At 36.0% G+C, this 25,683-nt stretch overlaps 1 protein-coding gene across 2 annotated transcripts in view; it reads right to left on the bottom strand.

The window, feature by feature from the left end:
• Positions 1 to 2,185: 2,185 nt before the first annotated feature.
• Positions 2,186 to 25,683, bottom strand: part of LOC135471349 (dual specificity testis-specific protein kinase 2-like) — a 36,360-nt gene continuing 12,862 nt past the window's right edge. For both annotated transcript variants that reach the window (XM_064750555.1, XM_064750554.1), the window contains exons 4-11: positions 16,819 to 16,867; positions 10,807 to 10,956; positions 10,373 to 10,458; positions 9,805 to 9,889; positions 9,552 to 9,635; positions 9,004 to 9,090; positions 7,789 to 7,906; positions 2,186 to 7,350 (exon numbers count right to left, since the gene is read on the bottom strand). In XM_064750555.1, the coding sequence (XP_064606625.1) occupies positions 6,416 to 7,350; positions 7,789 to 7,906; positions 9,004 to 9,090; positions 9,552 to 9,635; positions 9,805 to 9,889; positions 10,373 to 10,458; positions 10,807 to 10,956; positions 16,819 to 16,867 (1,594 nt within the window). In that variant the 3' untranslated portion in view covers positions 2,186 to 6,415. The remainder of the gene's footprint in view (positions 7,351 to 7,788; positions 7,907 to 9,003; positions 9,091 to 9,551; positions 9,636 to 9,804; positions 9,890 to 10,372; positions 10,459 to 10,806; positions 10,957 to 16,818; positions 16,868 to 25,683) is intronic.

The following is a 25,683-nucleotide window of genomic DNA, read 5'->3' as shown; positions in this document are numbered from 1 at the left end:
TGCCTCACCCAGTCACAATATACTGACACTGGACCAACCCGTCCTGTTTCCTTATGCGGCAGCAACAAACGCCATCTTTTAGCCTTCGGTATGACGCGTGGACAGAGTTTTATCCCAGATCTCCCGGCTTCAAGGCGGACGCCCCCTCCACTGGGCCACCGATGCGGATTAAGCAACTATTGTTGTTTATAGGGATAAAACGTGGATGCTTATACGATCCTCACATGATGCGGAAACAATGTGCTATTGTTATTGACAGATTGTTATAATTTCCATGTGAATGGTGTATATATTTATCCAGTTGTTGCAAAATATACAAATCGACTACTACACAGAGGTCAATCGAATTACTATTCTAGAAGATGGCGAAGATGACGCTTTGTTGTGCCCTTGCGAAGATATCTTTTCATTTTGTAATCCACCTGTCCGTATTTTTATTTTTGTCTGTGAATAGAAAGACTAGTTAGGAATCGGTTAGAATCTACAACTGACACACAAATATATTCTTGTCAACTAATTAATGCCTGAAATACGGTCTGTCTGGCGTTAAACCTTGACCTTTCATTCATAATAAAACTTCATCTCAAACGAACATAAATCATTAGTCATTTCAATGTACGCTTTATTAGTTTTAGGAATAACCAGGGCCCACCACGCGTCCCTCCGGGCGCGCATACATGTGTAAAACAACGACAAAATGGTAGTCACGAGACATCTGGCGCCGAGAAGGTAAAACCACAGATAAAACCTCGAAAGGAAACCCAGGAACTTTGTTTCCGTAGCCTAGCTACCCAACATCTCCAGCCTGGATGGCAGAATTCATCTAATATTTCAGAATAAAATCTGACACAAAGGTTTTCCAGACCTTAACCATAGTATCGGCCATCAGTGAGCAAACCTTGCATCCGCCAATGCTGAAAAGAAAAGAAGAAAACATCCGTATACCCCCGAAAAAACACAAAACCCCGAAAAAACATAAGACCCCAAAATGACCGTGCACGCCAAGAGTTTGGCCACTGATTGTCAATGACCATACACACCAGTGTGTCCTTATATAGCCAAAGCATTAACATATAAATTCTCCCTCACAGTGCTCCAAACCACACGCAAGATGGACATTCAAACAGTCACTTCATATAAATAATAGTAACCGCTTCAGTACCGATAACCTTTGCCAAACCACAAAGTTCAATTCAACTGACCACATCATTTGAATGTCCGTAAACGCTCCCATCCCAGTAACAAATATATGTGTGTTGCTTGCGTTGGTAATTAAATATGTGTAATGTATAATACACCGCACGTATGAGATTGAGTATTAGACTTAACCCAACTGACACGAGCCGTCAATCATCAACTGATCAGCAAATCGTAAATTACGTGTCATCACAGAAGCAGGTGTTTAAAAGCGTATGCATTGTTGCCATGTGTATATTGGGGATCGTCATAAAAACAATTAATTTATCTGATATGTTTTAAATTATTCATCTATTTCATAAGGAACATGGACTACCTGGAATCGAACTCAAGACCTCCCTGTCCAAATAAAACCACAATATGTAGATCAAGGAAGCATTTATGTTTTCAACATCATTGTGTTAAACAGTTCTTGTAAAACAAAACACAAAGTTGTTGTTTTAACCATAAAGGAATTAAAGATATAAAACAGAATCAAAACTGTTGATTTTTTTTTTCATATACAAAATGAGACGGAGACTTCCTAGAATGCTCTACAGTAAAGTCATTTTAACCAAAGTATGTCCCATTTAGGTTTTCGAAATATTATGTTGTATATTTTTTAAAACTAAGCAAGTAACTTATGGTAGCTGATTATGGAATTTAAACCTTTCTGCGATTTGAGAGGAAAACCAATGTGAAACATTGTTTTAATGTTATATTAAATGTGATGACAACACAGTATTTTTAGTAATTCTAGACCAGTGACATAATAATTTAATTGCAATTAACATCACTGCCATTTTTTATCTAATTCTGCCTAAACCAGGGTGTTAGGGAGCACATAATTTCACATTACCAGTTAGAATAAAATTAGAAATAAACTGACAAGACAAGGTTACGGGTGAACATTTGCCAGCTCTCACACTGTCGTTGCTGCTCCGGTTTTACTTTCTGTGCACTTCAACGTTAATCATAATATAATATTATCACCCAGAATCTTGAATCTGCAACAACTTTTTTATTTTGCTTATTTCTTTCCAGGTAAACAAACTCAAATTCAAACAAATAAGGAGATTTAACGAAAGCAATGCCTTATCAACTGCAATAAACACATGATGAACCAAAAAAATGATACATGGATGTTCAAACTCTCAATACAGGGAAATATCACAAAATCAACCATGATCATACAAGCAATAGTTGAAGGAACAAAGTCTAATGTGAATACAACTGTAATGATAGCAATAACTTATGATAAATAAAAAACGAATTGAATAAAATGAAAACACAATTTAACATTTCCATTACAAACATGGAATTCTAGAGGTTTGGGGATGTGCAGTTAAGTAGATTGACAAAAAAAAAAAGAAGCTAACAATAAGTGATTCACTCGAGGCCATTGTCTTATCCAAAAGCCTGGTCCTCTGAAGCACAGTGCTCTTCTACCTATACATGTAGGTATATAGGTGACTTTAATTTCCCAATTTACATCTGCTATGTATAAGACATAATTATATACACTTCAACACACATCTCACCTGAACAATGACTAAAATAAAATTCACAATAAATAATGCCACAAAAACAAACTGATGTTCTTCATATCTAACATTGGACAGGCCATTATTGCATAGAGAAGCTACCAAAGGTAATGGCTCAACACAAGCAGAAAAGTGTTGAGTTTACTATAGAAGCAGTAAAGACAGTTTCACACTATAACATTATAACTGATCGATAGTTTAAATTTGTTCTGCCAAACTAAAATCAAGCACATATATGTTAAACAAGTAAAATAAAAATAATTTAATTCCCCCAAAAAAAGATGATTTATTTTAGCTATTACATACAGTAGTCAAGATATGCTTGTTACTCATAATATTTCATGACAAAGTATATCACTCATTTTGTTCATATACATGTTTTCCTTCATTCAGTCAAATTTTAACTGATAAAAACGAGAAAGAAAAAATAAATGATAAAATACTGCGTAAACTGCTCCTCTAAGATCAGATACATGTTCTTTACCGTAAAAATCTCAGAACCAAAAACATGAAGTGTTTCATTTCAATGGTCATCCCAGACCCTTTTCAGCATGGCATTAATTACTATTACTGCTACATGACATTCACCGCTTGGTTCATTAAAAAAATGGTGTAACAAATCTAGAAGATTGTGAAATGTGAATATGTTATTAATGAAGCATATTCAGATAAAAAATCATTTTACCTTTCAACCTCGAATTACCTTAACAACACAGGGAGTCCTTTTATAAGGATAGAAAGCTTGAATTATAATACCAAATTAATGCCTGAACACCCCGAATTAAGTAATACTAGTGCTCAATATTACTGACAATATTATTAGACTTAATCATACATGGAAATTGTTTACAGGTTGCTGTCGTCACTATAACTTTAGAAAAGCAAAATGAAAATAATAACTTATACACACAGACTTAAAATAGTCTAATGCTATAGGTACATGTCTTTTAAGAACAATCCATCTAATTTACATATAGTTAAAGCAACAGACAACGAAGCCAACTTAAATGCATTCACTACGTGTCATATTAACTTCGATATCTTTGGTGTGCCTTACACTTCTTCATACACACATCACTATGGGGCAATGTCCTTACTACATGTCATTCACAGATGAATCCCTGTTTGACACTGCCTGACTCAAAATACAACATATTTATCCTCAACAATTTTTGTGCTATGGATTTGATTTGCATATTCATTCCACTCGGAAAGGAGATAAGGGAAGACAATACTTTCAACATACATGTATTTAAGAAATGCATGTCTCAATTTCTGCATATCTTTATCAAATTGGCAATACTACAACTAGAGTTTGGCACCATTTGGCCAAAGAACAGTGAACACTAACATTATAAATAGTTCTTACTGCCAAGTTTAAGCTTTTCTGCCAAAAAATCACTTAAAGTCAGTTATATGGATGCTATGCAACACCCAGTACATGTAGATGTATATGGCACACAAAAAACAACACTGAATTAATAATTTTGATCAAGGAACAAGGTTTTGCCGTTTTGCTTCTCACTTGTGAACACTTTGTGGCATAAATTAACATGAACAAAACAATGGGGATCTCCTGTTTTCATGTTTCTCAAATACCAAAAATCTTTGGGCACAAGATTGTAAGTTTTTATAAACTTGACTATGGATAATCCATTATCCCACCTTCCAAATTTTATTCAGACATTTAATTTCATGTGCCCATTCTCTGATTAACACTGAAACATACCACAGATTTTACACAATACACATTACCTTACACTTAATAAATCCTGATGTATTCTTTAGTTAAAGCACAAAAGAACTAAAGACTGGAACAGTTTTATAAAATATATCATTTGTATTAACCCAGCAGTAGCTGAATTTGCTACGCAAAATAGGTTTGATCAAAAATTGTGTAATAACTATTTTTTCACAATTTGAGCACACAACTGAAATATACATGTACACTCAGTGAACGCAAATTTTGAGCAGAGTAATAAAACATTCCATTTTAACAAACATTTGCATACAACAAAGTTTACTAATACTTGACTTGCTCGATGTGATATCAACTTGCTATCAATTAATAGGTAAAAAATATTTCTGCCTTGCACACTTAAATTAACATTTCTAACATATCTTCCACCCGTTTTGGAACTACAAATACATGTTTTTACGTCTTTTTATACCTGTTACTTGACTTTTTGTTTTTCATTGTCTTGTCCCTACAAAAATTTGCTTAAGATACATCCAAGGTAAATTACTGTCTGTTTCACACAAGTAACTGTGCACCTCCTCAAATTTATTTATTTATTTGATTGGTGTTTTACGCCGTACTCAAGAATATTTCACTTATACGACATCTGCCAGTATTATGGTGGGAGGAAACCGGGCAGAGCCCGGGGGAAACCCACGACCATCCGCAGGTTGCTGGAAGACCTTCCCACGTACGGCCGGTGAGGAAGCCAGCATGAGCTGCACCTCCTCAAAGACCCTTGATGTAAATATACAAACTTCCATTTATAACTAAGCTGGCACACATATCTTCAGATTTTCAGTTTAACAGGGAACAGGCCCATACAGACTACACCGATCTGACGGACACAAATCACTTTAGTCCCTAACCCTATACATCAATAAGATAGATAGGTACAAGCTAAAAGTTACTGAAGTAATTCTCACCAGAGAAAACTCACTACAAATATTTTAGTGTTACGGTTAAAGTAATATTTAACTTACACTTCTTATATATTACTGAGGTAACTCATCAAATTAAGAAAAACAATTCTGGAAAACAATTAAGTAGCAAGAGTATTAACTGCATGTGCTGAGGACTTGCATCATGAAATAATATCTACCATACTGTTTTGGACTCATTCTAGGTTGTTATACAAAGTTTTGCACACCAATAAACATGAATAAAGGACACTATACTTAAACAATGAACAAAACTGTGTGGCTTGCTCTGTGTGGTAGATATGGGTCCTACATATAAGATATGTAATAGAGGGAAAATCACACTTAAACCACTTGGGGAATGCTAGACATAACAAGAGGATTTCATCACTTACAACAATTCAAAACAAATACAATTCTTGAAGCAAATTAACACAACTATTTTATGTATACCATCCACTAGAACCCAAGTCATAGAGCTGTGCCTGTGAATTGTTCAGCTCTTTTTTTTCTGGTCGCTTCCAAACAGAGTAATTTTCATTTTCATAAAATAAAATGGACACAACAAATAAACATAAGGCATGTAAACTTAATTCTTTCAATTAAAACGAAAGCAAAACAATTATCTTTTCCATAAATAATTTTTTTTTCCTCGTTATATTTTTAAACATGCATTATTTTTCCTTCAAACTCAAAAACACCCTATGTAATAACCATGTGTAACATATTGCACTTGTGACAAATAATTTTACAATGAAAGACATATAGTTTATAATGTTGCAACTATGTCAACAAACCTTGGAGACCACTCTTCTAACGCTGATATCACACTAGAGGGCACTGCACAATGCCCATCTATAAAAGGATCTTGCATATAACAGCCCTTAACATCTGATTAATGAAGAAAACTACACAGGTATTTGTAATACCCAAACCCTAGCTGCTCATTAACGAAGTGCACTTGTCAGGTAATGCGTATCAACTCTAACACTGAACACCATGCAATAACATTCATGCAAATCACATTCATTCCAAATCTAAATCTTATCATCCGTCCTTCCATGCAAGTCCTTCTCTGCTCCATACCAGATTTCAATATTCTCCACATCACTGCAGCTGGAGAAAGAACTGGCTGGTTCATCCACTGACATGAAAGACTCAATAGAGGAGCTATGAGAAGTATTTCCCATGGATGACTCAGAGGTACAAACTGTGCTGATCTGTGACAACTCCTCTGTGATCACAGTCACCTGCTCTTTGTCTGCGTTGTTGTTGTCCCAGTATGAACAGGGCTCTGTGTTGTACATTGGCGCGCAGTCCACAGTGTACTGTTTCTTCTGGAAGGCCGCCCGGCGTCTAGCTGCTGAGGGTTGTGAGGGCTTGGGTTCTGCCTCCACTAAATCCTCCTCCTGTTGCTTTTGAGGAGGGAAGGAGAAAACTGTTGATTCGGTTAAGGAGTTACCAAATTCCAGTTTCTGGCAGAGTCGTTCTCCAATGATGTCACTCTTAGACTTAAGGATACTAGGGCTGTAGACAGGCTTACCAGTGAATGACACAGAGGGTCTAGGGTTGCGGCCATGCAGCGATTCCTGGTGGAGCTTTTCAGCAGCTTTCCTCAGCAAGATGGGCGACGCAGGCAATGAGTGACAGTTTCGTTTGTGCGGTGAATGGCTACCATCAGCCAAGGGGGTGGATGGCGGAGTGCTCGGAGAATCAGGTGACATATTCAGGTCCAGGTAGTATATAGACTCTGGATCACGAGAGGTGCCCAGAATCTTTCGGCCACTCTTGTAGCGGTGTGAGGATGCAAATGGATTCACCTTTGTTGGGGAGTAGAATGGATCTGTCTGGCTCATCTCATGGCCGACCTCCAGCGGTGTAACTGGACTGTCACCCTCTGGAGGTTCCAGGTAAGTCTCATTAGCCTGCAGGATGTTGTCCTCTGATCTTGAGCGCTTCTTTGGCATTTTACCTGAGGAGGAAAGATGTTCAGAATACACAATTCAGAGAAGGTGAATGTACACTTAATAGTGGACACAAGCATGGTTTTCATACTAAAACATAACTAGGAAAACATAAAAAGGAATTACAAACAAATCATGAAAAAAAAGCACCCAGTTATTAACAACTCAATAATCATTTTACATCTGTAATTACTTAACGTTTATCTGATCATAGATGCAAACAAAAACTTAAATTATTTGATCATTTGACTGGGGCAATGAAATATAAACACAGCTGTAAAAAGAAATTATTATATCTATGTTTTTTTCTTTTTAAAGGTTTAAATAAGACATTAAATGTATAATAACATGTCAAAGTTAAAAAAGATCACTACAACTTCATCATAGCTACACTGTGAACAGTGTTGCAACTGACATACTTCAAGTCACATTTTATTTTCGCTCACCATTCTCACTGTTTGCCTCTCCTGGTTCTGGAGATGAAACATCTTCATTCAAATTGTGTTCAATTGTCTCCAGATTTTCTCGAATCTCTGTAAATGATGGACGCTTGTTGTAATCAATCTGTATGGAGAAAAGAAAATGAAAAGTTTCTTTTAAAATTGATCTATTAGACAGTTAGTGAACAAAACATTTCTCACCAAAGCCAGTTCTATGTGTGGAATACCCAGAATTAACAGCTGAACTTTGGAGAGTTACCAGCAAATTCTCCAGTAAAGTGTTGTAAGCATAGAAATATTTTTGCTCTTTTGGGCGAAGGGGGAAGGACATATCTACCACATTCTGTGACCATGAATGGGATTAAGTCCATTTCTCTGGTAACAATCAAACAACTAGTGCTTTCACCACTCGATCATATCCCGATCCAATGTAAAACCAGTTAATGACAAACAAGGTAACATATTAATGTACTATTCTTGAAATTTAAGCAGACACAAAGCAAAACTTAAACTTGGCGCACCAAACAGCTTGTCTGTAGGAGACACATGAATGCAGAACTTGAATAGCTTAATGAATTTACCATAACATGGATACTAACGCGCAAGAAAGAGATGCAAAAGTCATGAATGCCATAATTTATGGCAATTAACACACATGCAGAGCATCAACAATGGAACATCCCCTTCATCCTGTTGTGCTTTACATGCACGCCAAACCTAGACACATGAAGTATTTTTGGTGATAGCAACACATAAAATTTATCTTAACAGTTATTTCTAATACAGATGACTGAAAATCCTCAGCTCAATACATCTAGTACTTTCTGGGATATTACCCTTAACGTTTACCTTAACACTGATTCTCGTACACAACAACCCTGGGCTCAATATGTGTGCTACCATTGATAACATTTGCTTTCACATTGCTTTGTCCAATACTAGACACACGCTAACACTGGGGATATGACTTTAGCTACACCCATACTTCATACAGGTACAAAAAAAAAAAAAACAAACAAACACTGCTTATGAAGACGAACTCTTTAACACATGGTATGTGTAGGGACTTTCATGAATTATCTCCCCTTTACTCCTGCAGTGCAGCTTTTACCAAACCTGATAACAAAACTACAAGCTAAAGAATAACACAGTTTAGGCCACACACTAAGAGATTAATCAATGAGCCAGTTCTTCAGGGCAATGTATATATTTGTATCATACCTGACAGCATCGGAAGGCGGTCTGTAAAAACTCTAAGGGACAGTACCCCACCATCTCGCTGAATGCCACATAGTCCACCCCAAAGTTCTGAAAAAGTCAACATCAAGAAAATGTTCTCTTAACCAAAAACATTACGTTTACTTCTCACAGTCTACACTCACTCAATAAACCAGTTATTAAAAAGTCTGAAATGACAATACTCGGTCATGGAAAGAAATCATCAAATGACCAGATAACATTATTTAACTATTACACCACCCTGTTCTAATACACCAACCATTTTTATGATCAGTAACTATCTCTAGAACTACGAGATAAATATGCTGTAGCACCATTTCTTATTACTTCATATCTGTAATGCAGATCAAACTAGACTACACACAAATAATATGAACGTAACAATTTTGTGTTTACCTAATTCATTGGCATTATTTGTTTTACAACCAGCACTAATTAACCCAAATTTCATTAGAAATAAGTCCCCAAATTCGCACATCATTGTAGATTTATGAAGTTCATGTACATGAATTCCAAACAAAGGCACTTACTGCAGTTCTGGGCAACACATCTGGGTCTGCCTCTATCCTAGCTGTTATCTCACACATAATTATTCCATTTGCAAACACATCAGCCTGGAAAACAATTAAAAAGACATACATTTTGATCTACATGTTAATTCTGAAATTAACTACATTGATCAACTAGCTCTGTATGTGGATGGCTTAAGATATTTTATGACAGTGTTAAACTGAGCAATCAGTCCAAAACAAGCATTGCAACATTCAGAGTTATCCCCCTTACCTTCTCATTATACCACTCTCCTTTTAACACTTCTGGGGCCATCCAGTATGGCGAGCCAACAATGGACAATTGTCTCTCCTTGTCTCTAAAATGTCAACATAATGAAGATGATGATAGCATGTGAAAAAGCTTTCCAGTTCTCCAGAGCCATTAGTTCTCCAGAGCCATTAGTGTTTCATTCATTGATTTGTTTACAAGGCTGCGAAGAGACAAGGGTATGCCAGATTGCTTGGTCTTTTAGTGTGTAGTCCTGTTTGCATATAAAGACATATCTGCATACTTAGAAATTTAAAACAGTTAAAAATAAAAAATGAAAGGGGAGTGTCCTGTAACAGCTAGTTATAATAAAATTAGAAACTATTTCACACACCTCATAAGTTTATACAGAAATCCAGAACATCTTTCTTGAAAATTATTTTGATAAAGGAGGAATTCCACCAAAAAGAGGAAAAATATAATGCCTGAACAGTTAACAATACACCATATGCAGATAAAAAAAATTCAGATCCGTATGACGAGAAAATTTTACAAGAGGTAATTATATATATCACACATGTTCATGACTTACAAGGGATCAGGAATCTTAGCTGCCAGTCCAAAGTCTGCAACTACAGCAGTATAGCTTTCATCTTCATTAATCCGGATTAAAACATTCTGAAATATAGGGTCAAGGACATTTATTGCAGCAAGTATATCAGAACATAAAAACAAAGTTGTGACACAATGAAAGCAGAAGATTCATGTCTCCATGGCTTGGCAGGAAGGACTTTTGCCAAGATCAACAACAAAGATACACAGAATATGTGACCAACCATTATTTCACTCACACCTAAGAGTGCAGATACTTGTAATTCAATATTCAATTATGATTGGAAATATTATAGATACTATATACATAAAATCCTGTATACGTATGCATGTAGTAGCTGCAAGACAGATTTAACCAACTAAATGCCCAGAAGAGCTAGGGCTCATCAACTTGAATAAAGACATAAGATATACCTTTGAGGTAAGGTCTCTGTGGAACACACCCTTAGAATGGAGGTATTCCATACCCTTGGCCAGTCCTAGAGCCAGGTGGATTCTTGTTGTCCATGGCAACTCAACAGTTTTGTTTATCAACAGCTGCTCCAGACTCCCACCATTCATATACTGTAGATAAAATAGTAATGAGGTCATTATTATTATAATTGCACGCAAAATAATGAATAATTATTGAAAGGTTAGTCAACAAAAATTTAAAATTCAATCTCATAAACAAAGACAATTTCATTGCCTTCTTCCAATTTCAGACATGAACATAAACTTTGGAGATAAATCAGCATGAGGATCAGTACAACTGGAGCCTTAACAATCAATCATAAAGTTTTCCAGTTTCTGAACTGTGAATATAAAGAGATGTTTCTTGGTGCCCTTGCATTTTTGACAGATTGGCAGGGCTCACTGATTTGCACGAACATCACAGTTTAGGCAGTTCATACAGGAGAACACTGCTGGTTGCATTTCTATATGCACTTTATCCATGCGCATGTAACATCCAGCCCACTTGAGAACAATTTAGGAGACCGCTGTACTTGTTTATGGACTGTTTCCAGTATTACATAAAATGGGTCATATTAAGCTGTGCACAATAGTCGTAAAGATACAAAATCACATCCACAGGGAAGTCAATGTCATCAGAACTCCTTTCAGTCCTCATACTGACATGCCATACAGAACTGTAAAAGAGTTTCAGCCAGTCTCCATCCCATGATCCAAAAGACATACATGTACATATATCTTTCTACAAACATATGTGGGTGTAAAGTCATATAATAGGGGTAGGCAAATATCTGTTTAGTGTGGGTGCTGGAGAACGAAAGTCGACACTTATGGATATTCCAGTTAAATGCATCTGTAAGTGTTAGAAATAAACAGATCTTGCCAACGTTTTTATCAAAATGACTACACTTCTTCAGAACAGAGTAAACATACAAGTACACTGTACATGCATAAGAGTATTGTACAGGTTTGTGTAGTTAGAGTCAGCTCAGAAACATGGGTTGAAACATAACATATTCTTAGTACAGTTACAAAGTCAACTTGCCTCTGTAGGTTCAGAAAATAACATCTTTCTTGAGGCTGGCAATAGGCCCAGTGCATCTCAAGGTCAGGCAATAGGTAACCGAATACTAATAACACTACAGTGTTTAAACCTCCCTTCCTTTTCTGTGTTACTATATGGAGATCATAGATTTGATTTTGGACACATGCAAGAGTTTCTTCTTAAATATCAAATAATAACATTTATTAAATGTAGTAAGCAGCACTTGCACAAAAACAATTCTGCCAGAAATTCCACAAAAAATTTAATTTATCAGCAAATTCCTTATTTATGAGGCACACTTTTTAATATATCTGAGCAGAATAATCTCTTTTTTTTAAATGTACTTCACAAGGCACGAAATCCACTTAACTTAAATACCAACCATAAATTTTGCAAACACAAAATGTAAATGGATAAAAAAACAAAGAAAAATTATATTATTTTTAAAGATTTTATTTTTACTCTTCAGCTGCTGCTGCTGGAGACATTAGCTTATATTCCTTAACAAGGAAGATACAAAAACATAACAATAATTTCCTCTAATTGATTAGCAAAAACATCATTCATGTGCTTTAAATATCATGTGACAATTGTCCTTGTTACATTTGTTACACAAGGAAGAGTTCCCTACAATCTAACTCTCTACCTGTATGTCTTTTGATCTTACCTTGTGTTCTGTTCAGATCTACATTTGATCAGTGTGGATGCATCAGTTGTCAAACAGCTATATGATTTATATGTAACTGTACATGTAGGTTAGAATGCCCTCCTGCTAGGTGAATGTACATGTTACTGCACTTTGTCAAGAATTAATCTCCTTCCTTCAGTCTGATTTATGTATTTATTTTATGTGATCAGTGAAACTACAATTTACATCAGGTGCCGGGTGAAGAAAGGTCATGGTTCAAAAAGGCAAATGTGTCATAAATTTTCCTTGCACTGTGAAAATGTATGTCACATCAAATATTAAAATAGATTTTGAAAAACTGGCTTCATTTCCTAATTCAAGACACACGTTATTAACACATAAGACATCAAATAAATTTGATGGACATAAATAATAAACACAGCTGTGCATATAAATGTACATGTGGGTATGCTTACACATGATCTATTTAGATAGAATTTAGATCAATTCCATGTGAATACTATCATGATGTGAATGCACAATATCATAAATATTTAACTACTGAACTTTTAACATAGTATAGTCTCATTGCCAAGCATATATGAATGTGGGGAAGCATTTCCAGAATATATTGTCACAATTTACAGCAATAAATGAAAAGAAGAAGATTGCACTCCATGTTAGCAGTCTTCCATTCCAAAAGCATAAATATTTAAATGCTTGTTTTATGTCTTGATAGGTTAGACTTTGAAGATTTTAGATTTCAGTTAAACCTTTCATCAACCAACTACATATATTTTAAGCCTTTAGTTGTATAACAGGCAAGGTTTGAGACAAGCAGCCTATTTCTCCCCTTGAAGTTTTGGCACAACAACTAGAAAACTTGACAAAATGCCAAGCAGATCTCAGTAGCTTGAAAAGGGGGGATCTCAAATAAACAGCTTGTTGCCAAGTCTGTTATATACAGGAGTTTTGGTAAATATTAAAATGCTAGATTAAGAATCAGTTCCTAAAATTATAATTTTTCTATCAAGTTGTCTAGTAGCAGGCCATAAAAGCACTCATGCACATGTATTACTGAAGTTCCACTTAAACTCATACAACCAACACCCTGTACGCCTTTATAAATCAATAAAAAATAATATATATACCATTGCAAGTCTTCTTGCAAGGAGATATGGTGTGATACGTAGCTTTATTTGTTCACGAAATGATTTTAAGGAAACGTGGTGCATGCAAATACAATTTGTCTCTTCTGCAGCAGTGACCATCTTCATAACAACATGTCTAAATGTATATGGAAAAATTTTCCTTTTTAACCGACACCAATTTCTGAAGGGCCAAATCAGAATGTGTTCATTCACAGGGAAAATCAATACTAAATGGTATGACAACTGCTCTTTGTTACTTGAAGATGGTCCCCTAGCTCAGAGCCTGTTTAGCAGAGCCTAGCTGTAATACTGTAGCAAACTAAGATGGCATCCCCAGCAGTTATAAGGATCAGCTGTTTACTGTTTACACTGAGGTCATCCCCATAAACCAGGCCCCTCTGCTCTCATGTCATACCAACCCCACAACAAACATGACCTGGGGTGGGGCAAATGAGACGAAGGCCTTAAGAAAAATTACTATGAGCTGTCCACAGGCACAACAATAACCATATGTTAACCCTATGGTATTGGATAAACCTGAGCAGAATTTCTTATGCTTTTACACTTCATAGATACTATTGAGGTAAAAATAATGTAGAAGTCACCCCAGCTTTAAAAACATTTCAATCCTACATTTACTTTCCACACTAGAATTCTTAAAATAATTTCTCACATTTGACACGAAGATCTTTTAATCAAATTTAAATAGTATGAATTTTTTTTGAAGGGCTGCTTGTGTAGCGTTAGGAATCATTAGCAAATGATATCTGTCAATTCCAGAACAACAGACATTCTGAGCCGGCTAATGATGTTGATTAATTTCATCTAGATATCATTTCATATACGATAATGTTAGCTAGAGCCGGTGTAATATTTTGAGAACACATAAACAGCATCTGCAGGTAAATTATTTTTTCTCCTTAATGCTTGAGGGTGAAGATGGTTATACATGCTCAAATTTTATATTAAACAAAATAGTCCAATGCTGCCTTTAGAGTGTCTATACTGAATTTACTTTTTTTATACACAAAGGTACTGAAATAAATAAAATCCTGAAGGTGGCAAAGTGTAACAGCTGTTGTCAACTTTGCTGATTGGAAAGAGATAGCTAGGTCCCTGTTGATGTTAGGCCCCCTAATGGAGCCTGCCAAATACCAAGAAAACATTATTGATTTTGGCAAGTGCATTTATCACATCTGTCCTCGTAACTCAATATAAAAGACAACCTAATAACTTGTCCCTACAAATTTCATATGAGGGTAGGGTAGTTCTGGAAAATATTGGGTACATATCACTGATCCAGCACTCCAGCATCAAAATGAGCATCAAACATTGGCAGGGCTATGGTCACATGTCCCTAAAACCATTTAGTCATGTCAACATTCTTTAGCAAGCTTTTGCACAATGTAAACACTAACAATGTGTACAGAAACATTCTCCAATATACATCACATCATGGTCAGTGTCATAACCTTCATCGGTGCATTATAGATATCACAGGAGTGGATCTGGCCCAGCAGTTAACTGCACTTGTCTGTCATTCGCAAGGACAAATGTAGGAGTTCAATCCCAGCCCTGGACCGTGTATTTCCCAGACGTTCGATGGCCAATGGCACGTGCATGACCATTCGCAGTCTTCTAATATTATGGTCTGCATGTCTGTACATGAACAAGTTTATCAGTAACTTTTCAAACAGCTTATACCAGGTAACCTGATATCCACTACCCATAAAACGAACTGCCATTCTATAAGTGAAAAATCTCAAAAGTGGCATTAAACAACAATCAAATAAATAAAAAAAAATATACACTTTATGCAAAATCTCAGCCACTTTATGTTCAGAACTTTTGCTGCAAAAACCAGGCAAAGGTATACAAAAATGCACGTTTGGTCGCTTGGGTTTGATCCCTGGTCTCCTCTAGATATTTATTTTGGATTTACTTCTCTGCTTTAACTTGACTTCAGTTTATGCTTATTTAAGATTGTTTCATTCAAGAGAAGACTAGTCAGGTTTATGAGTGAACCAAAGCAGACAATCCAATTACTAAGGCAAACTTTCCCTTAAGAACTGTCAAACATATTAGTCATTCAACTATCTGACACATGTCAATACAATGATAGATCAAACTCTTTTTGGCAATGAAAAGGCAAAATGAATAGATCCTATCAAAAGGAATTTCAAACAAAATGATTTCATGGTTAACCTTCATATGATTTATCAAAATTATTTGCAACATTGTGAATAGGCCTTAGTTTTATGGGTTACAGTGCAACATGGGAAATAATTCAACTGTCATTGGAACACAATATTTTGACAGGGCTACACCTCTAACCCTGTCTCCATCTGACAGCTAGCAGTCAGGATTCCCATTAAAGTCAGATGGAATCAAAGGGAAAAATCAATGTTGGACATTGTTCCAAATGAAAACTGTGCTCCAAGGTGACTAGTCTTCTCCAACAGATTAACCCCATCCTAAGCACAGAGATTTATGCAGATAACTAGGCACCACACCCCAGGATATTGTCCATGAATACTGAAAATCTGATTTATCCTAATTGGAAATCTTCTCTGATGCGACAGAGATGTTGAGAAATACATCAGCAGGTTTACATATCTATGTACAAGTACATGTGCACCCTGGATTCAAACTGAAGTCCATACATACATTTATTCAGTGCTGCTGCCACTGAAGTATCATGGCGAAGACACCAGACATGACACCACACCAAGTCACATTATACTGACACCAGGCCAACCAGCCAAGTGAGGCAGCAAACAAGTCTTTGGTATGATCCAACATGGGTTTGAGGGTTTGATCCCTGGTCTCCCTTCTTCGAGGTAGAGAGTCTACCCATTAGGCCATCAAAGCCATACATGTGTATTTGAAGTTACCTTATTAATTATATACAACTCTTCGAGAACACTAGAATACTTTATCTAATAGAAATACTTTTATACTATATTTTTATTTTGAAATATAGAGAAAGGGAATGTACAGATTTTTATCCATAGAAATGCAGTTTTACAGCCAGGCATAAAAGCTACACTACACAGAATCAATCTTTCAATGCAATGATAATCTAAAATCTACAGTACACATATAATTAGTAGTGAAATTTAATCAGCAAAATGGAATTGGTGACTTACCTCAGTAAGAGCATGGAGTTGTCCTTTATGAACACACACGCCCATAAACCTGCAACAGGGGAATCAGATTCAAATATTCTTATGTGGGAAAATAAAATATCAATGTAAATATAAATATATGCTAAACTATAATTTACATGCAGATTTGTTGAATCATTGGCAACATTTATTTAATTCATAGTCACTTAATGCCATATACCAGTACTCCAGGACTATTCACTAATACTTGTGGCACTTGAGCACCCACAATAAACCTCATTATTGATGAAATTCCCATCTGTAAAAGTGGTACTTAACGAAAGTAACCATGGCCTCACAAACAGTGAGAGTGGAGGAATTTACAAAATCACTGTCCAAGGTGTAGCTTGAGCCTGTGACAGAAAAAGTGACAGTCTGTACAAGTATACACATAAAAAAACAATGCTTAAATTTGTCCTGATAAACAAAATAATTATACTGCCCGAATATAAATAATAAAAAGTATCGTGTATATCTACAACTCTTTAGCATTCTTGAATTTACAGCATGACCATTTGTGGAAAGTTTTTCAGCACTAGCCAGAGAATTTTAAGAATAAATAAACTTAGATCAAAGGGAGATTTGCACATGTACTATGTTTCAATTTGAGAAATTTACAAAATCATTGTTCAAGATGGATTTTCCACCCGTAGGCCTACCTCATAGGTCATAGTGATTGAAAAAATCTAATAACCTTACTTGTGGCTGCTTCTAGTACATCTAGTTCATGAAAAAAAACTGGATAATGCTCACAATAAAATAATCTCCCATATTAAGGTGACAAGCTAGAGGTGTTATTCAGAACTGTGGCTAAAGCCATGATTGTTGATAGGTGCAGATCATGACTGGTCTCATCCTATCAGGCAAAACCTACAGCTGGTTTTATTTTAAGTGGCTAATCGAAGGATTTATGTTAGATTCAGTCATGTAAACATCCCACAGAATGCCACTGAAATTGATTGAGTGTTCACTCATTAGTGAGGATAGTGCCAGTTTCCCATTTTCTCCATCAGACTTGTCATGTATTAAAGACTGGTTATCAATGCAGCTTCCTGGCTTGTTCTATACACTGTTATGTAAGGTTAACAGATTGCTGCTGCAGAAGAGATCTGGGAACTGTTATTGCACATTCTGTGTTTCTAGCACGTCGTAACCAGATAAATGTGTGGGCATATGTCTGCAAGGAATGCTTAAGCAGTAAAGGGGCCAGCAGAGATCACCCTGAAAATAGAATATCTAAGCCCACTCAAATCTTTCCAGGCGATCAAATGAAAACAGTCGGATAGGACAAACCTCTAGCTGGGGGAAAAAAACCCAGTTCATCCTGGAAAAGTTCATGATGGATGGAGTACCATCTTCCCATTTAAAAGTGACAAAAAAATTCCTTTATGTATCAGTAATAATAATAAGTAAATAACTTCAAGCTGTTCAATACACATATATTGAACATACACAATTGTGCATCAATGCATTATGTGGTATATATTTAAAACATCTATTTCCTTCATTTTTCCATGACTATTGCACTATATTACAGGTACAAATTCTGATTTCACTAATCACTGTACAGATCCAATAGAAGATAAACAAAATTTGTACAACTTCACATTAAGACAATCAGCATATTACAAACTTCAGGTAATTAATACATGTACATTATTTTGTTCAATCTTCACTCTAAACAGTCCAAACTACTGGGACAAACCTACAGCATGGGAAAAATCACATTCACCATGGGAGAGGTTTAGTATCATACCTCAAGGGACAATTAGACAGAACAAAAATCAAAATTAAGATGAAATGTAGTGTACATGAAAGTATGTATTAATAATTATATTTCGTCTTTTAAGCTCTTCTTTACCAAAACTTAATGTGTGTACTTCAAATGTGATAAGTGCCACAATTGAAATGACACTCAAAATGCATCCTGCAATGATATCATATAACATAAATTGGTTTCCACCATTTTCCTCACATGTCCATGGTCAACTGTGCATGTATAAAATTTACTGAATTCTTTGACCAGCAAGTATAGGAAATAAATGTCTTGCTCTAATATATGCTGACATAGAGAATAAAAGAAGAACTCTATACTTATACACAGTACATGTACCTGATGCTGTACAACCAGATTCAGAAGTCAAGTGTTAAATAATACCATCACTGAACAATCTACCTGTGCTTGGCTGAACTTGGAAGCGAATTCAGGTTGTATCTGTTAACAGGCAGAAGTGGGAGGCAGTGGACATAGAGGAGCGAAAGAGAGCTGCATGTACATGTAGAAGAGAGGAATTAGACAAAAGATATTTTTCTCTGCAGTATGCCCTAACAGACAGTAGGAATCCTAACAAAAAAACTAGACCACAAACAAGGACCCCAGACATGCTGTAAACAACGGCAAAGTGCCACGCCAAACAAAATCTGCCAGACTTTAAACAATTTAAAGTAAAGAAGCAAATGCACTGCTTACATTTCATACTTTCAGATCAGGAAGCTTTTGAAGAGGTTATCCATAGCAGGGTTTCATAGAAGTTGCCTAGACGAACCGATTTGGTCCGTTGATTGAATAAAAAACTCAACAACTCTGAACTGGTTATATTTATTCAATTTGAGGTTGGTTTTGGAAAGAAATACTCAGAATTTTGCATAAACTCAATTTGAACGTATGCAAAGTTCCACGAAGCAACCTGTTCGCGTTCCGAGTTATCTCCCGTGTGTGGAAATCTTCAAAATCCTCTGTGTTGATTAGAATTAAGAAGGTAATTTTTGGAAGCGAAGAGGCATATGAAATCAAACATTACAAACAGTAGGCTTTTATAGTGTCTGCCAAATGGGCCCTCGTGACTTATTTGACCTACTTCGGCTTCCGATCCTTCTGTTTTTAACATTGGCATAGCACAGATGAATGCATGTGAGCACGCATGGTCTGACTGTTTTCCTCCCCATGACAACAGGTGGCGCCAATATCTTCAGCTGCTTTCAAGGTTAGCACATAGTTTTGCTTCCAGGTTATCATTTACAGGAGCCTGAATTTTGATAAATGGCTTATAGCAGCGAAATTAAAAACCATTACCAGCGACATTGATTCTCTATAAAAACATGATTTTTGTACATAGTCTGCACATGGAAATTATTCATATTTCAAATGAATAATGCACAGAATATTTAAATAGATGCACTATTCAGATTAGTTTCTAGTATACATGAAAGGTGTTGCATGATTGCATGATAATGTGCATGCATGTAGCCACTGCCCGAAATTCTGTATGGTTAGGTCAATCTCTCTGTTCAGGGTTAGAATTTCGCGCATAGGTGTCCATTGCCCAGTTTTTGGGGGGGAATCCAGTCAAAATTCATCTTTTGTAAAACTAACAAAGAAGAGTAAAAAGAACAAAGAACGAAAGATTTTTTTTTTTTTTTTTTTTTTTGATTGGTGTTTTACGCCGTACTCAAGAATATTTCACTTATACGACGGCGGCCAGCATTATGGTGGGTGGAAACCGGGCAGAGCCCGGCGGAAACCCACGACCATCCGCAGGTTGCTGGCAGACCTTCCCACGTACGGCCGGAGAGGAAGCCAGCATGAGCTGGTCTTGAACTCACAGCGACCGCATTGGTGAGAGGCTTTTGGGTCACTACGCTGCGCTAGCGCGCTAACCGACTGAGCCACGGAGGTCCCAAGAACGAAAGAAGCTGCAGTTATCTGTTTTATGTGTTGATATAGATAGCGTTCCTAAACCGATGATTTATTGAGGTACGCCAACATAAAGCATATGCAGGAGTGATTGATCTGTGGCAGAGATCATTTGCGCGCTGTCTTCGGAGTTTACAAATACGATCCTGAAGCGCTAACTTGTCCAAGTTTCTGATTGGTTAATTATCTTCACATTCTGAAAGCGAGCAACTGATAGCTCGAGACTGTACAATCCTATCTCGCAATATAAATATGTTCACCTGTGCTTCGCTGAACTGTTTACACAGACATCTCAGAATGAGCGCATATGTACAACAACAACGTCACAATTAAAGCGGACTTCAGGCTTGAAATACCATTTATTTTGTCAGTTTTTACGCGAATCCACCCAGATTTCTACAAATTCTGTTTTGCAGGAATCTTGCGAAATTCTAACCCTGCTGTTAATTCTATCAATGTGGTACGAAATCTAGCACAGTTAGCATGTACAGAAGCTATAACATTATGCACAATCTTTCCCCTATGGTGACACATTTAGACTATGTGTTATTGTACCTGCATCGTTATGGTCATCAATGAGCCACAATGTATATTAGAAATTCCTTCACATTTTTCCTTTTGTACATTGGTGTGATGCTGTAGCTGCAAAAAAACATTTAGAAAATATCGTCTTTTGCATTTAATGTTTGCATTACATTTAACTCCCATCCCCTACAGCCATCTTTGATGAATTTAAAATTTAAAAATGTTTCAGCACAATTTACAGAACAGTGTTTATCAGTTATGTTAGTTAATTACATGTATAAAATTTTCCTCTAAGCTACTGTACACCTTGGTGTTTCAGACCTGTGCTAAAAATAACATTTTTCTTTGCATGAACTTGGGTGGTATTAGCAAGGAGAAACAACTGCATGTGAAGGTGAGTTCAATTAGCACTCTTAACAAGGCACAGATCTCTGTGGTAGGAAGATTAACAACCTTTCATTACATAAATGGCCAGGTCACAGTGTTTGGCAGGAACGTCAAAAATACATTTTTGGGAGTCCCCTTTTTATCTGAAGACTGACAGTTTGTGTTCATCCGTCAAAATAATCAATACTGAATCACACCACAAGCTTTGGTTTCTATGATGAAATATCTCCCTTATCATGAACTTGTCACTCCTGTAAAAAAGCACCTTAATAACTGCACATAGTCCTTTTCTGACCACACACTGACATCCTAGGTCAACAAGCACACAACATAATCTTGGAGATACAATCCACATAGTAAATGCTTTCAAAGTAACTGTAAGTCAATTTAAAATCTTTTGAAATTAGTCCTACAATCCTTCACCATATGCTACATTTTAAACTAGTACAAAAACAAAATTCAGAATTCTAATATTTGAAATTTCGCATCCTAATTAAGTTTGAATTTCATGGCTCAGAGCTTTTGGAATTTAAGGTCGTAAGACACAAACAGAAAAAAACAAGAAAAAACTCAGGTTATATGAATACCACTCAATTACTTGGGCATCATGCCAAGAAATGTGAAGAGAAAGTCAAAAAGGTTCCTAGTGAAATTTTCATCTGGGAATTATACAGAATAGACGATAAAATTAGACCATAATTTACAATTGCATAATTGTGAGAGGATAGACAGGAATACATGAATAAGATATGGAATAATGGTATCATCAGGGAATCCATAGTAATGTGCTGGTCAAATCACTGCCTGAGTACAGAGGAACTAGAATGGTGAAGTAACTTTTAGTGCCTCACTTCTAGGAGGAATTGGTAGATAATAACATATTTTATTATTCATATAAGGATGATATATTAGGACTTCCTTCACTGAAAAAATGAATTTTCACAAAGTTAGATACCACTCTCACTAATACATTTTAGTATTCTACACTGACGCCATGACAGAAAAAAAAATGAACATCTTGTTTCATATCTGAGCTTCCTACGATGATGTCATAATAATGTATAGTAAACATTCCTGCGCCATGCAACATGAAGTCATGTTATTTGCAAGTGACAGTCTGCATAGACACACAGATAAAAACATTCCTTAAACATGTCCTGATAATTATATTGCCCAAATATAAATAATAAAAAGTATCGTGTATATCTTCAACTCTTTAGCATGCATACTAGTCAAAATCAGAAGATTTCGTACAAAGACGAAATTCTTGAATTTACAGCATGACCATCATCTTTGACAAAACTATAGGAAGAAGTGCCATGGATCTGCATTGCTCCAACAGATCAAACCTTTGTCATTTAATATCTCAACATGTACACATTAGTCCCTGGGCAAACACATCTGACCTAGGCCCAACAAGTAGGTTAGGGTTTGGAGACTGTTCAATTCAAAGGGTACCCTAGTGGCCCTAGGTCATCAGGGCACAAGGTATAGCCTCTTGAATGTGAATTACTACTACCGAGATAAGTAAATTTGTCTACTTTGCACATGTTGTGAAATACCCTGAAATACATTTCTCCACTTAACACCAGTATACCTGTATGCCAGGTGAGGCGAGATCAGAACACTCATTCAAAAACAACATATAGGCTTACATACTGTTTGCAAGGGTATATGAACATATGAATGTAACTTATGAGAGAGAGACATACTAGTATTATGTTTTACAATTGTAAAGTTTCAACAGTTTGCCATTAAAACAAGCACTCTAGAAGTACTTGTAATGCAAAAGCAACAGTTATCCCCTGCCTGCCTAAGTTATCAGGCTTCAGATAGATTCTTATAACCAAAAAGAGAGGTATAATTTTGCAATTTGCAGAAATTACATGTACATAAAAGACTGAAATGATGAAACATCCTCTTCATGTTACTATTCTTTACCTGTAAGCCAAATCTCAGCTCAATTATGAGATACCACCCTTAGCATTTACCTTAGTATTGATTCTCACAAACAAAAGACATGAATTTTGATTAATTTATTTCATTGGTGTTTTATGCCGTACTCAAGAATATTTCACTTATATGACGGCAGCCAGTATTATGGCGAGTGGAAACCCGCCAGAGCCCGGGTCAGAAAAGAAGAAAATTATATGATAGAAACTGATTTATTCTTTAAGATTTACATGTCCACCAGCTGACTTTCACGTAACATCATGTTCATTTGTTCCTAACTTTGCACAGCATCTTCCATCTTTTAATTTGATTATTTGATTTTACCCTGTACTCTAGAATACTTCATTTATAAGCCAGCGACAAGCCTTAGGGCGGGAAGAAACCAAGCTGAACCTGGAGGGAACCCACCACCATCTGCACGCTACCAGCACACTTTCCAACATATAACCAGAGAGAAATCCAGCATGAACTGGACTTCAGCTCACAGCAATCATATTGGTGAGAGCCACACATTCTGCCACACTGGGGAGCTACCCACTCATCCACAAAGGCCCCCAATTTACCATGGTGCATACCCTTTATGTTATTGTGTTTTACATGTATGCAAAATGCAAGCTCAATACATGCAGTACTTTTTGAGACGCAACTGGTAAAATTCACCTTAACATTCATTCCAATACATGCAGTACTTTGCTCAGAGCATGACATAAAAATGGATGAAACTGCCCAGTTTGAAGTTCCATATTTCAATGGAAATCTCCTATAAAGGCTATAATGATGCTGTACAAGAAGCTATACATGTATGGTCAAGCCTTCACGAGCATGTCCTCAAGAAAACAGAATGCCTCAGGGATCACTGTTGACATAAAATCAGCTTAAAATTTTTCTGTGTCTATCACTGCAAAGTCAATGTTGACACTCAAGCCAAAAAAAAAAGAATGTGTACTCTGACCCACTGAGGATACATTCTCAATGTGTGTATGCTGGGAGCACAAAATACATTCTTGTGTTCACAGGTATCAGTGACCCCAAGAGCTGGGTAATATTGTACAGATATAGATGAATGGATTTAGGACAGGAGAGGTCAGTCTGGATGTACTTGTCCCAGTCATCGAAATTTGAAATAACAGTATTATAATCCATGTTACATGGGCAGGCATACAAAGGCTAAAGCATTAACAATATCCTTTTATTAACACCAAATGCTAAACTTGGTTCACAAAGGGACTGTTAATTGAAAGTTTGCACACTTAAAGCTGGACAGAAGAAATCCAGAATTTAAACCCAACATTGAAAAAAAAAAAAGAAAGAAAAGAAATAGGTTAAGGCAATGTTAATCTATAATATGTTTTATTGTTGTTGTTTCCAGAAAGACAAAGTCAACCAAATGGAGTCTTGTGTGAAAAGGTGATGCAATACAAAAACTAGATAAGTTAGAATACATCAAACTCTGCATGATATTTATAACACTGACATGTACATGAATTGTAGAAGGCCCATCATTACTACTTATATGCCCATTTATCAGGGATTCATACATGATGTATTTATGAAACGATATTCAGTTTGTAAAATTGAGTTTAAAATTTTGTAGTTGGAAACCATTTTCAGTAAAATTTCACCCACAAAAATATAATTATACTTAAGTTTGGTACCAAAACGGAATCATGAAAGAGCATGGCGACTATTTTCTCTCTTTGCCTTTGACAAACTCAATATATTTCAAAACGCAGATCATGAATCGTAGCTGTTAAACTTCAAGTTGTTGTATTGAAAATAGGAAATAATGCATTCGCAAATATTCTTGCACATTCAGATATCTGGATATTCCTTACCTGTTGCATTCTATGGAAGATATACAGGTGTAAACTAAATTGTATTACTGCTAATCTAAAATCTTAGCACATAAGACTGTAGCCCTAAACCATATGTTTATGTTGAGGTATATGTTGGATCTGACACCTCCATGGTTAACAAATCTATTCTTTATTCATAATTTCTTCACACAATGATAAAACATATAAAATGAAAATTAACAAAATACCATGTGAGTTTATCCCTCAACCAAAAGCACAATAGCAAAAGGGAGTTTGATTAGAAGAAAATGGAGGCAGAGACACAGACTTGAAAAATTGGTCAATGTCAATGCAATATAATAGCATATTTCTGTAGATGTATATGTGGCACAAGCTTCAAAACAAGCTTCAGTTTGAACAGTTCAAAAGATATCTCGTTTTATACAAGACTGTCACAAAATATAGCTCAAATAACCAGGATAATGAAATTAA

The sequence above is a fragment of the Liolophura sinensis genome, chromosome 7 (genome assembly GCF_032854445.1).
Source record: "Liolophura sinensis isolate JHLJ2023 chromosome 7, CUHK_Ljap_v2, whole genome shotgun sequence".
In the NCBI taxonomy this organism is placed as follows: Eukaryota; Metazoa; Mollusca; class Polyplacophora; order Chitonida; family Chitonidae; genus Liolophura; species Liolophura sinensis.
Note: the sequence above shows the minus strand (reverse complement) of the source record. Positions and strands in the feature narration are given on the sequence as shown.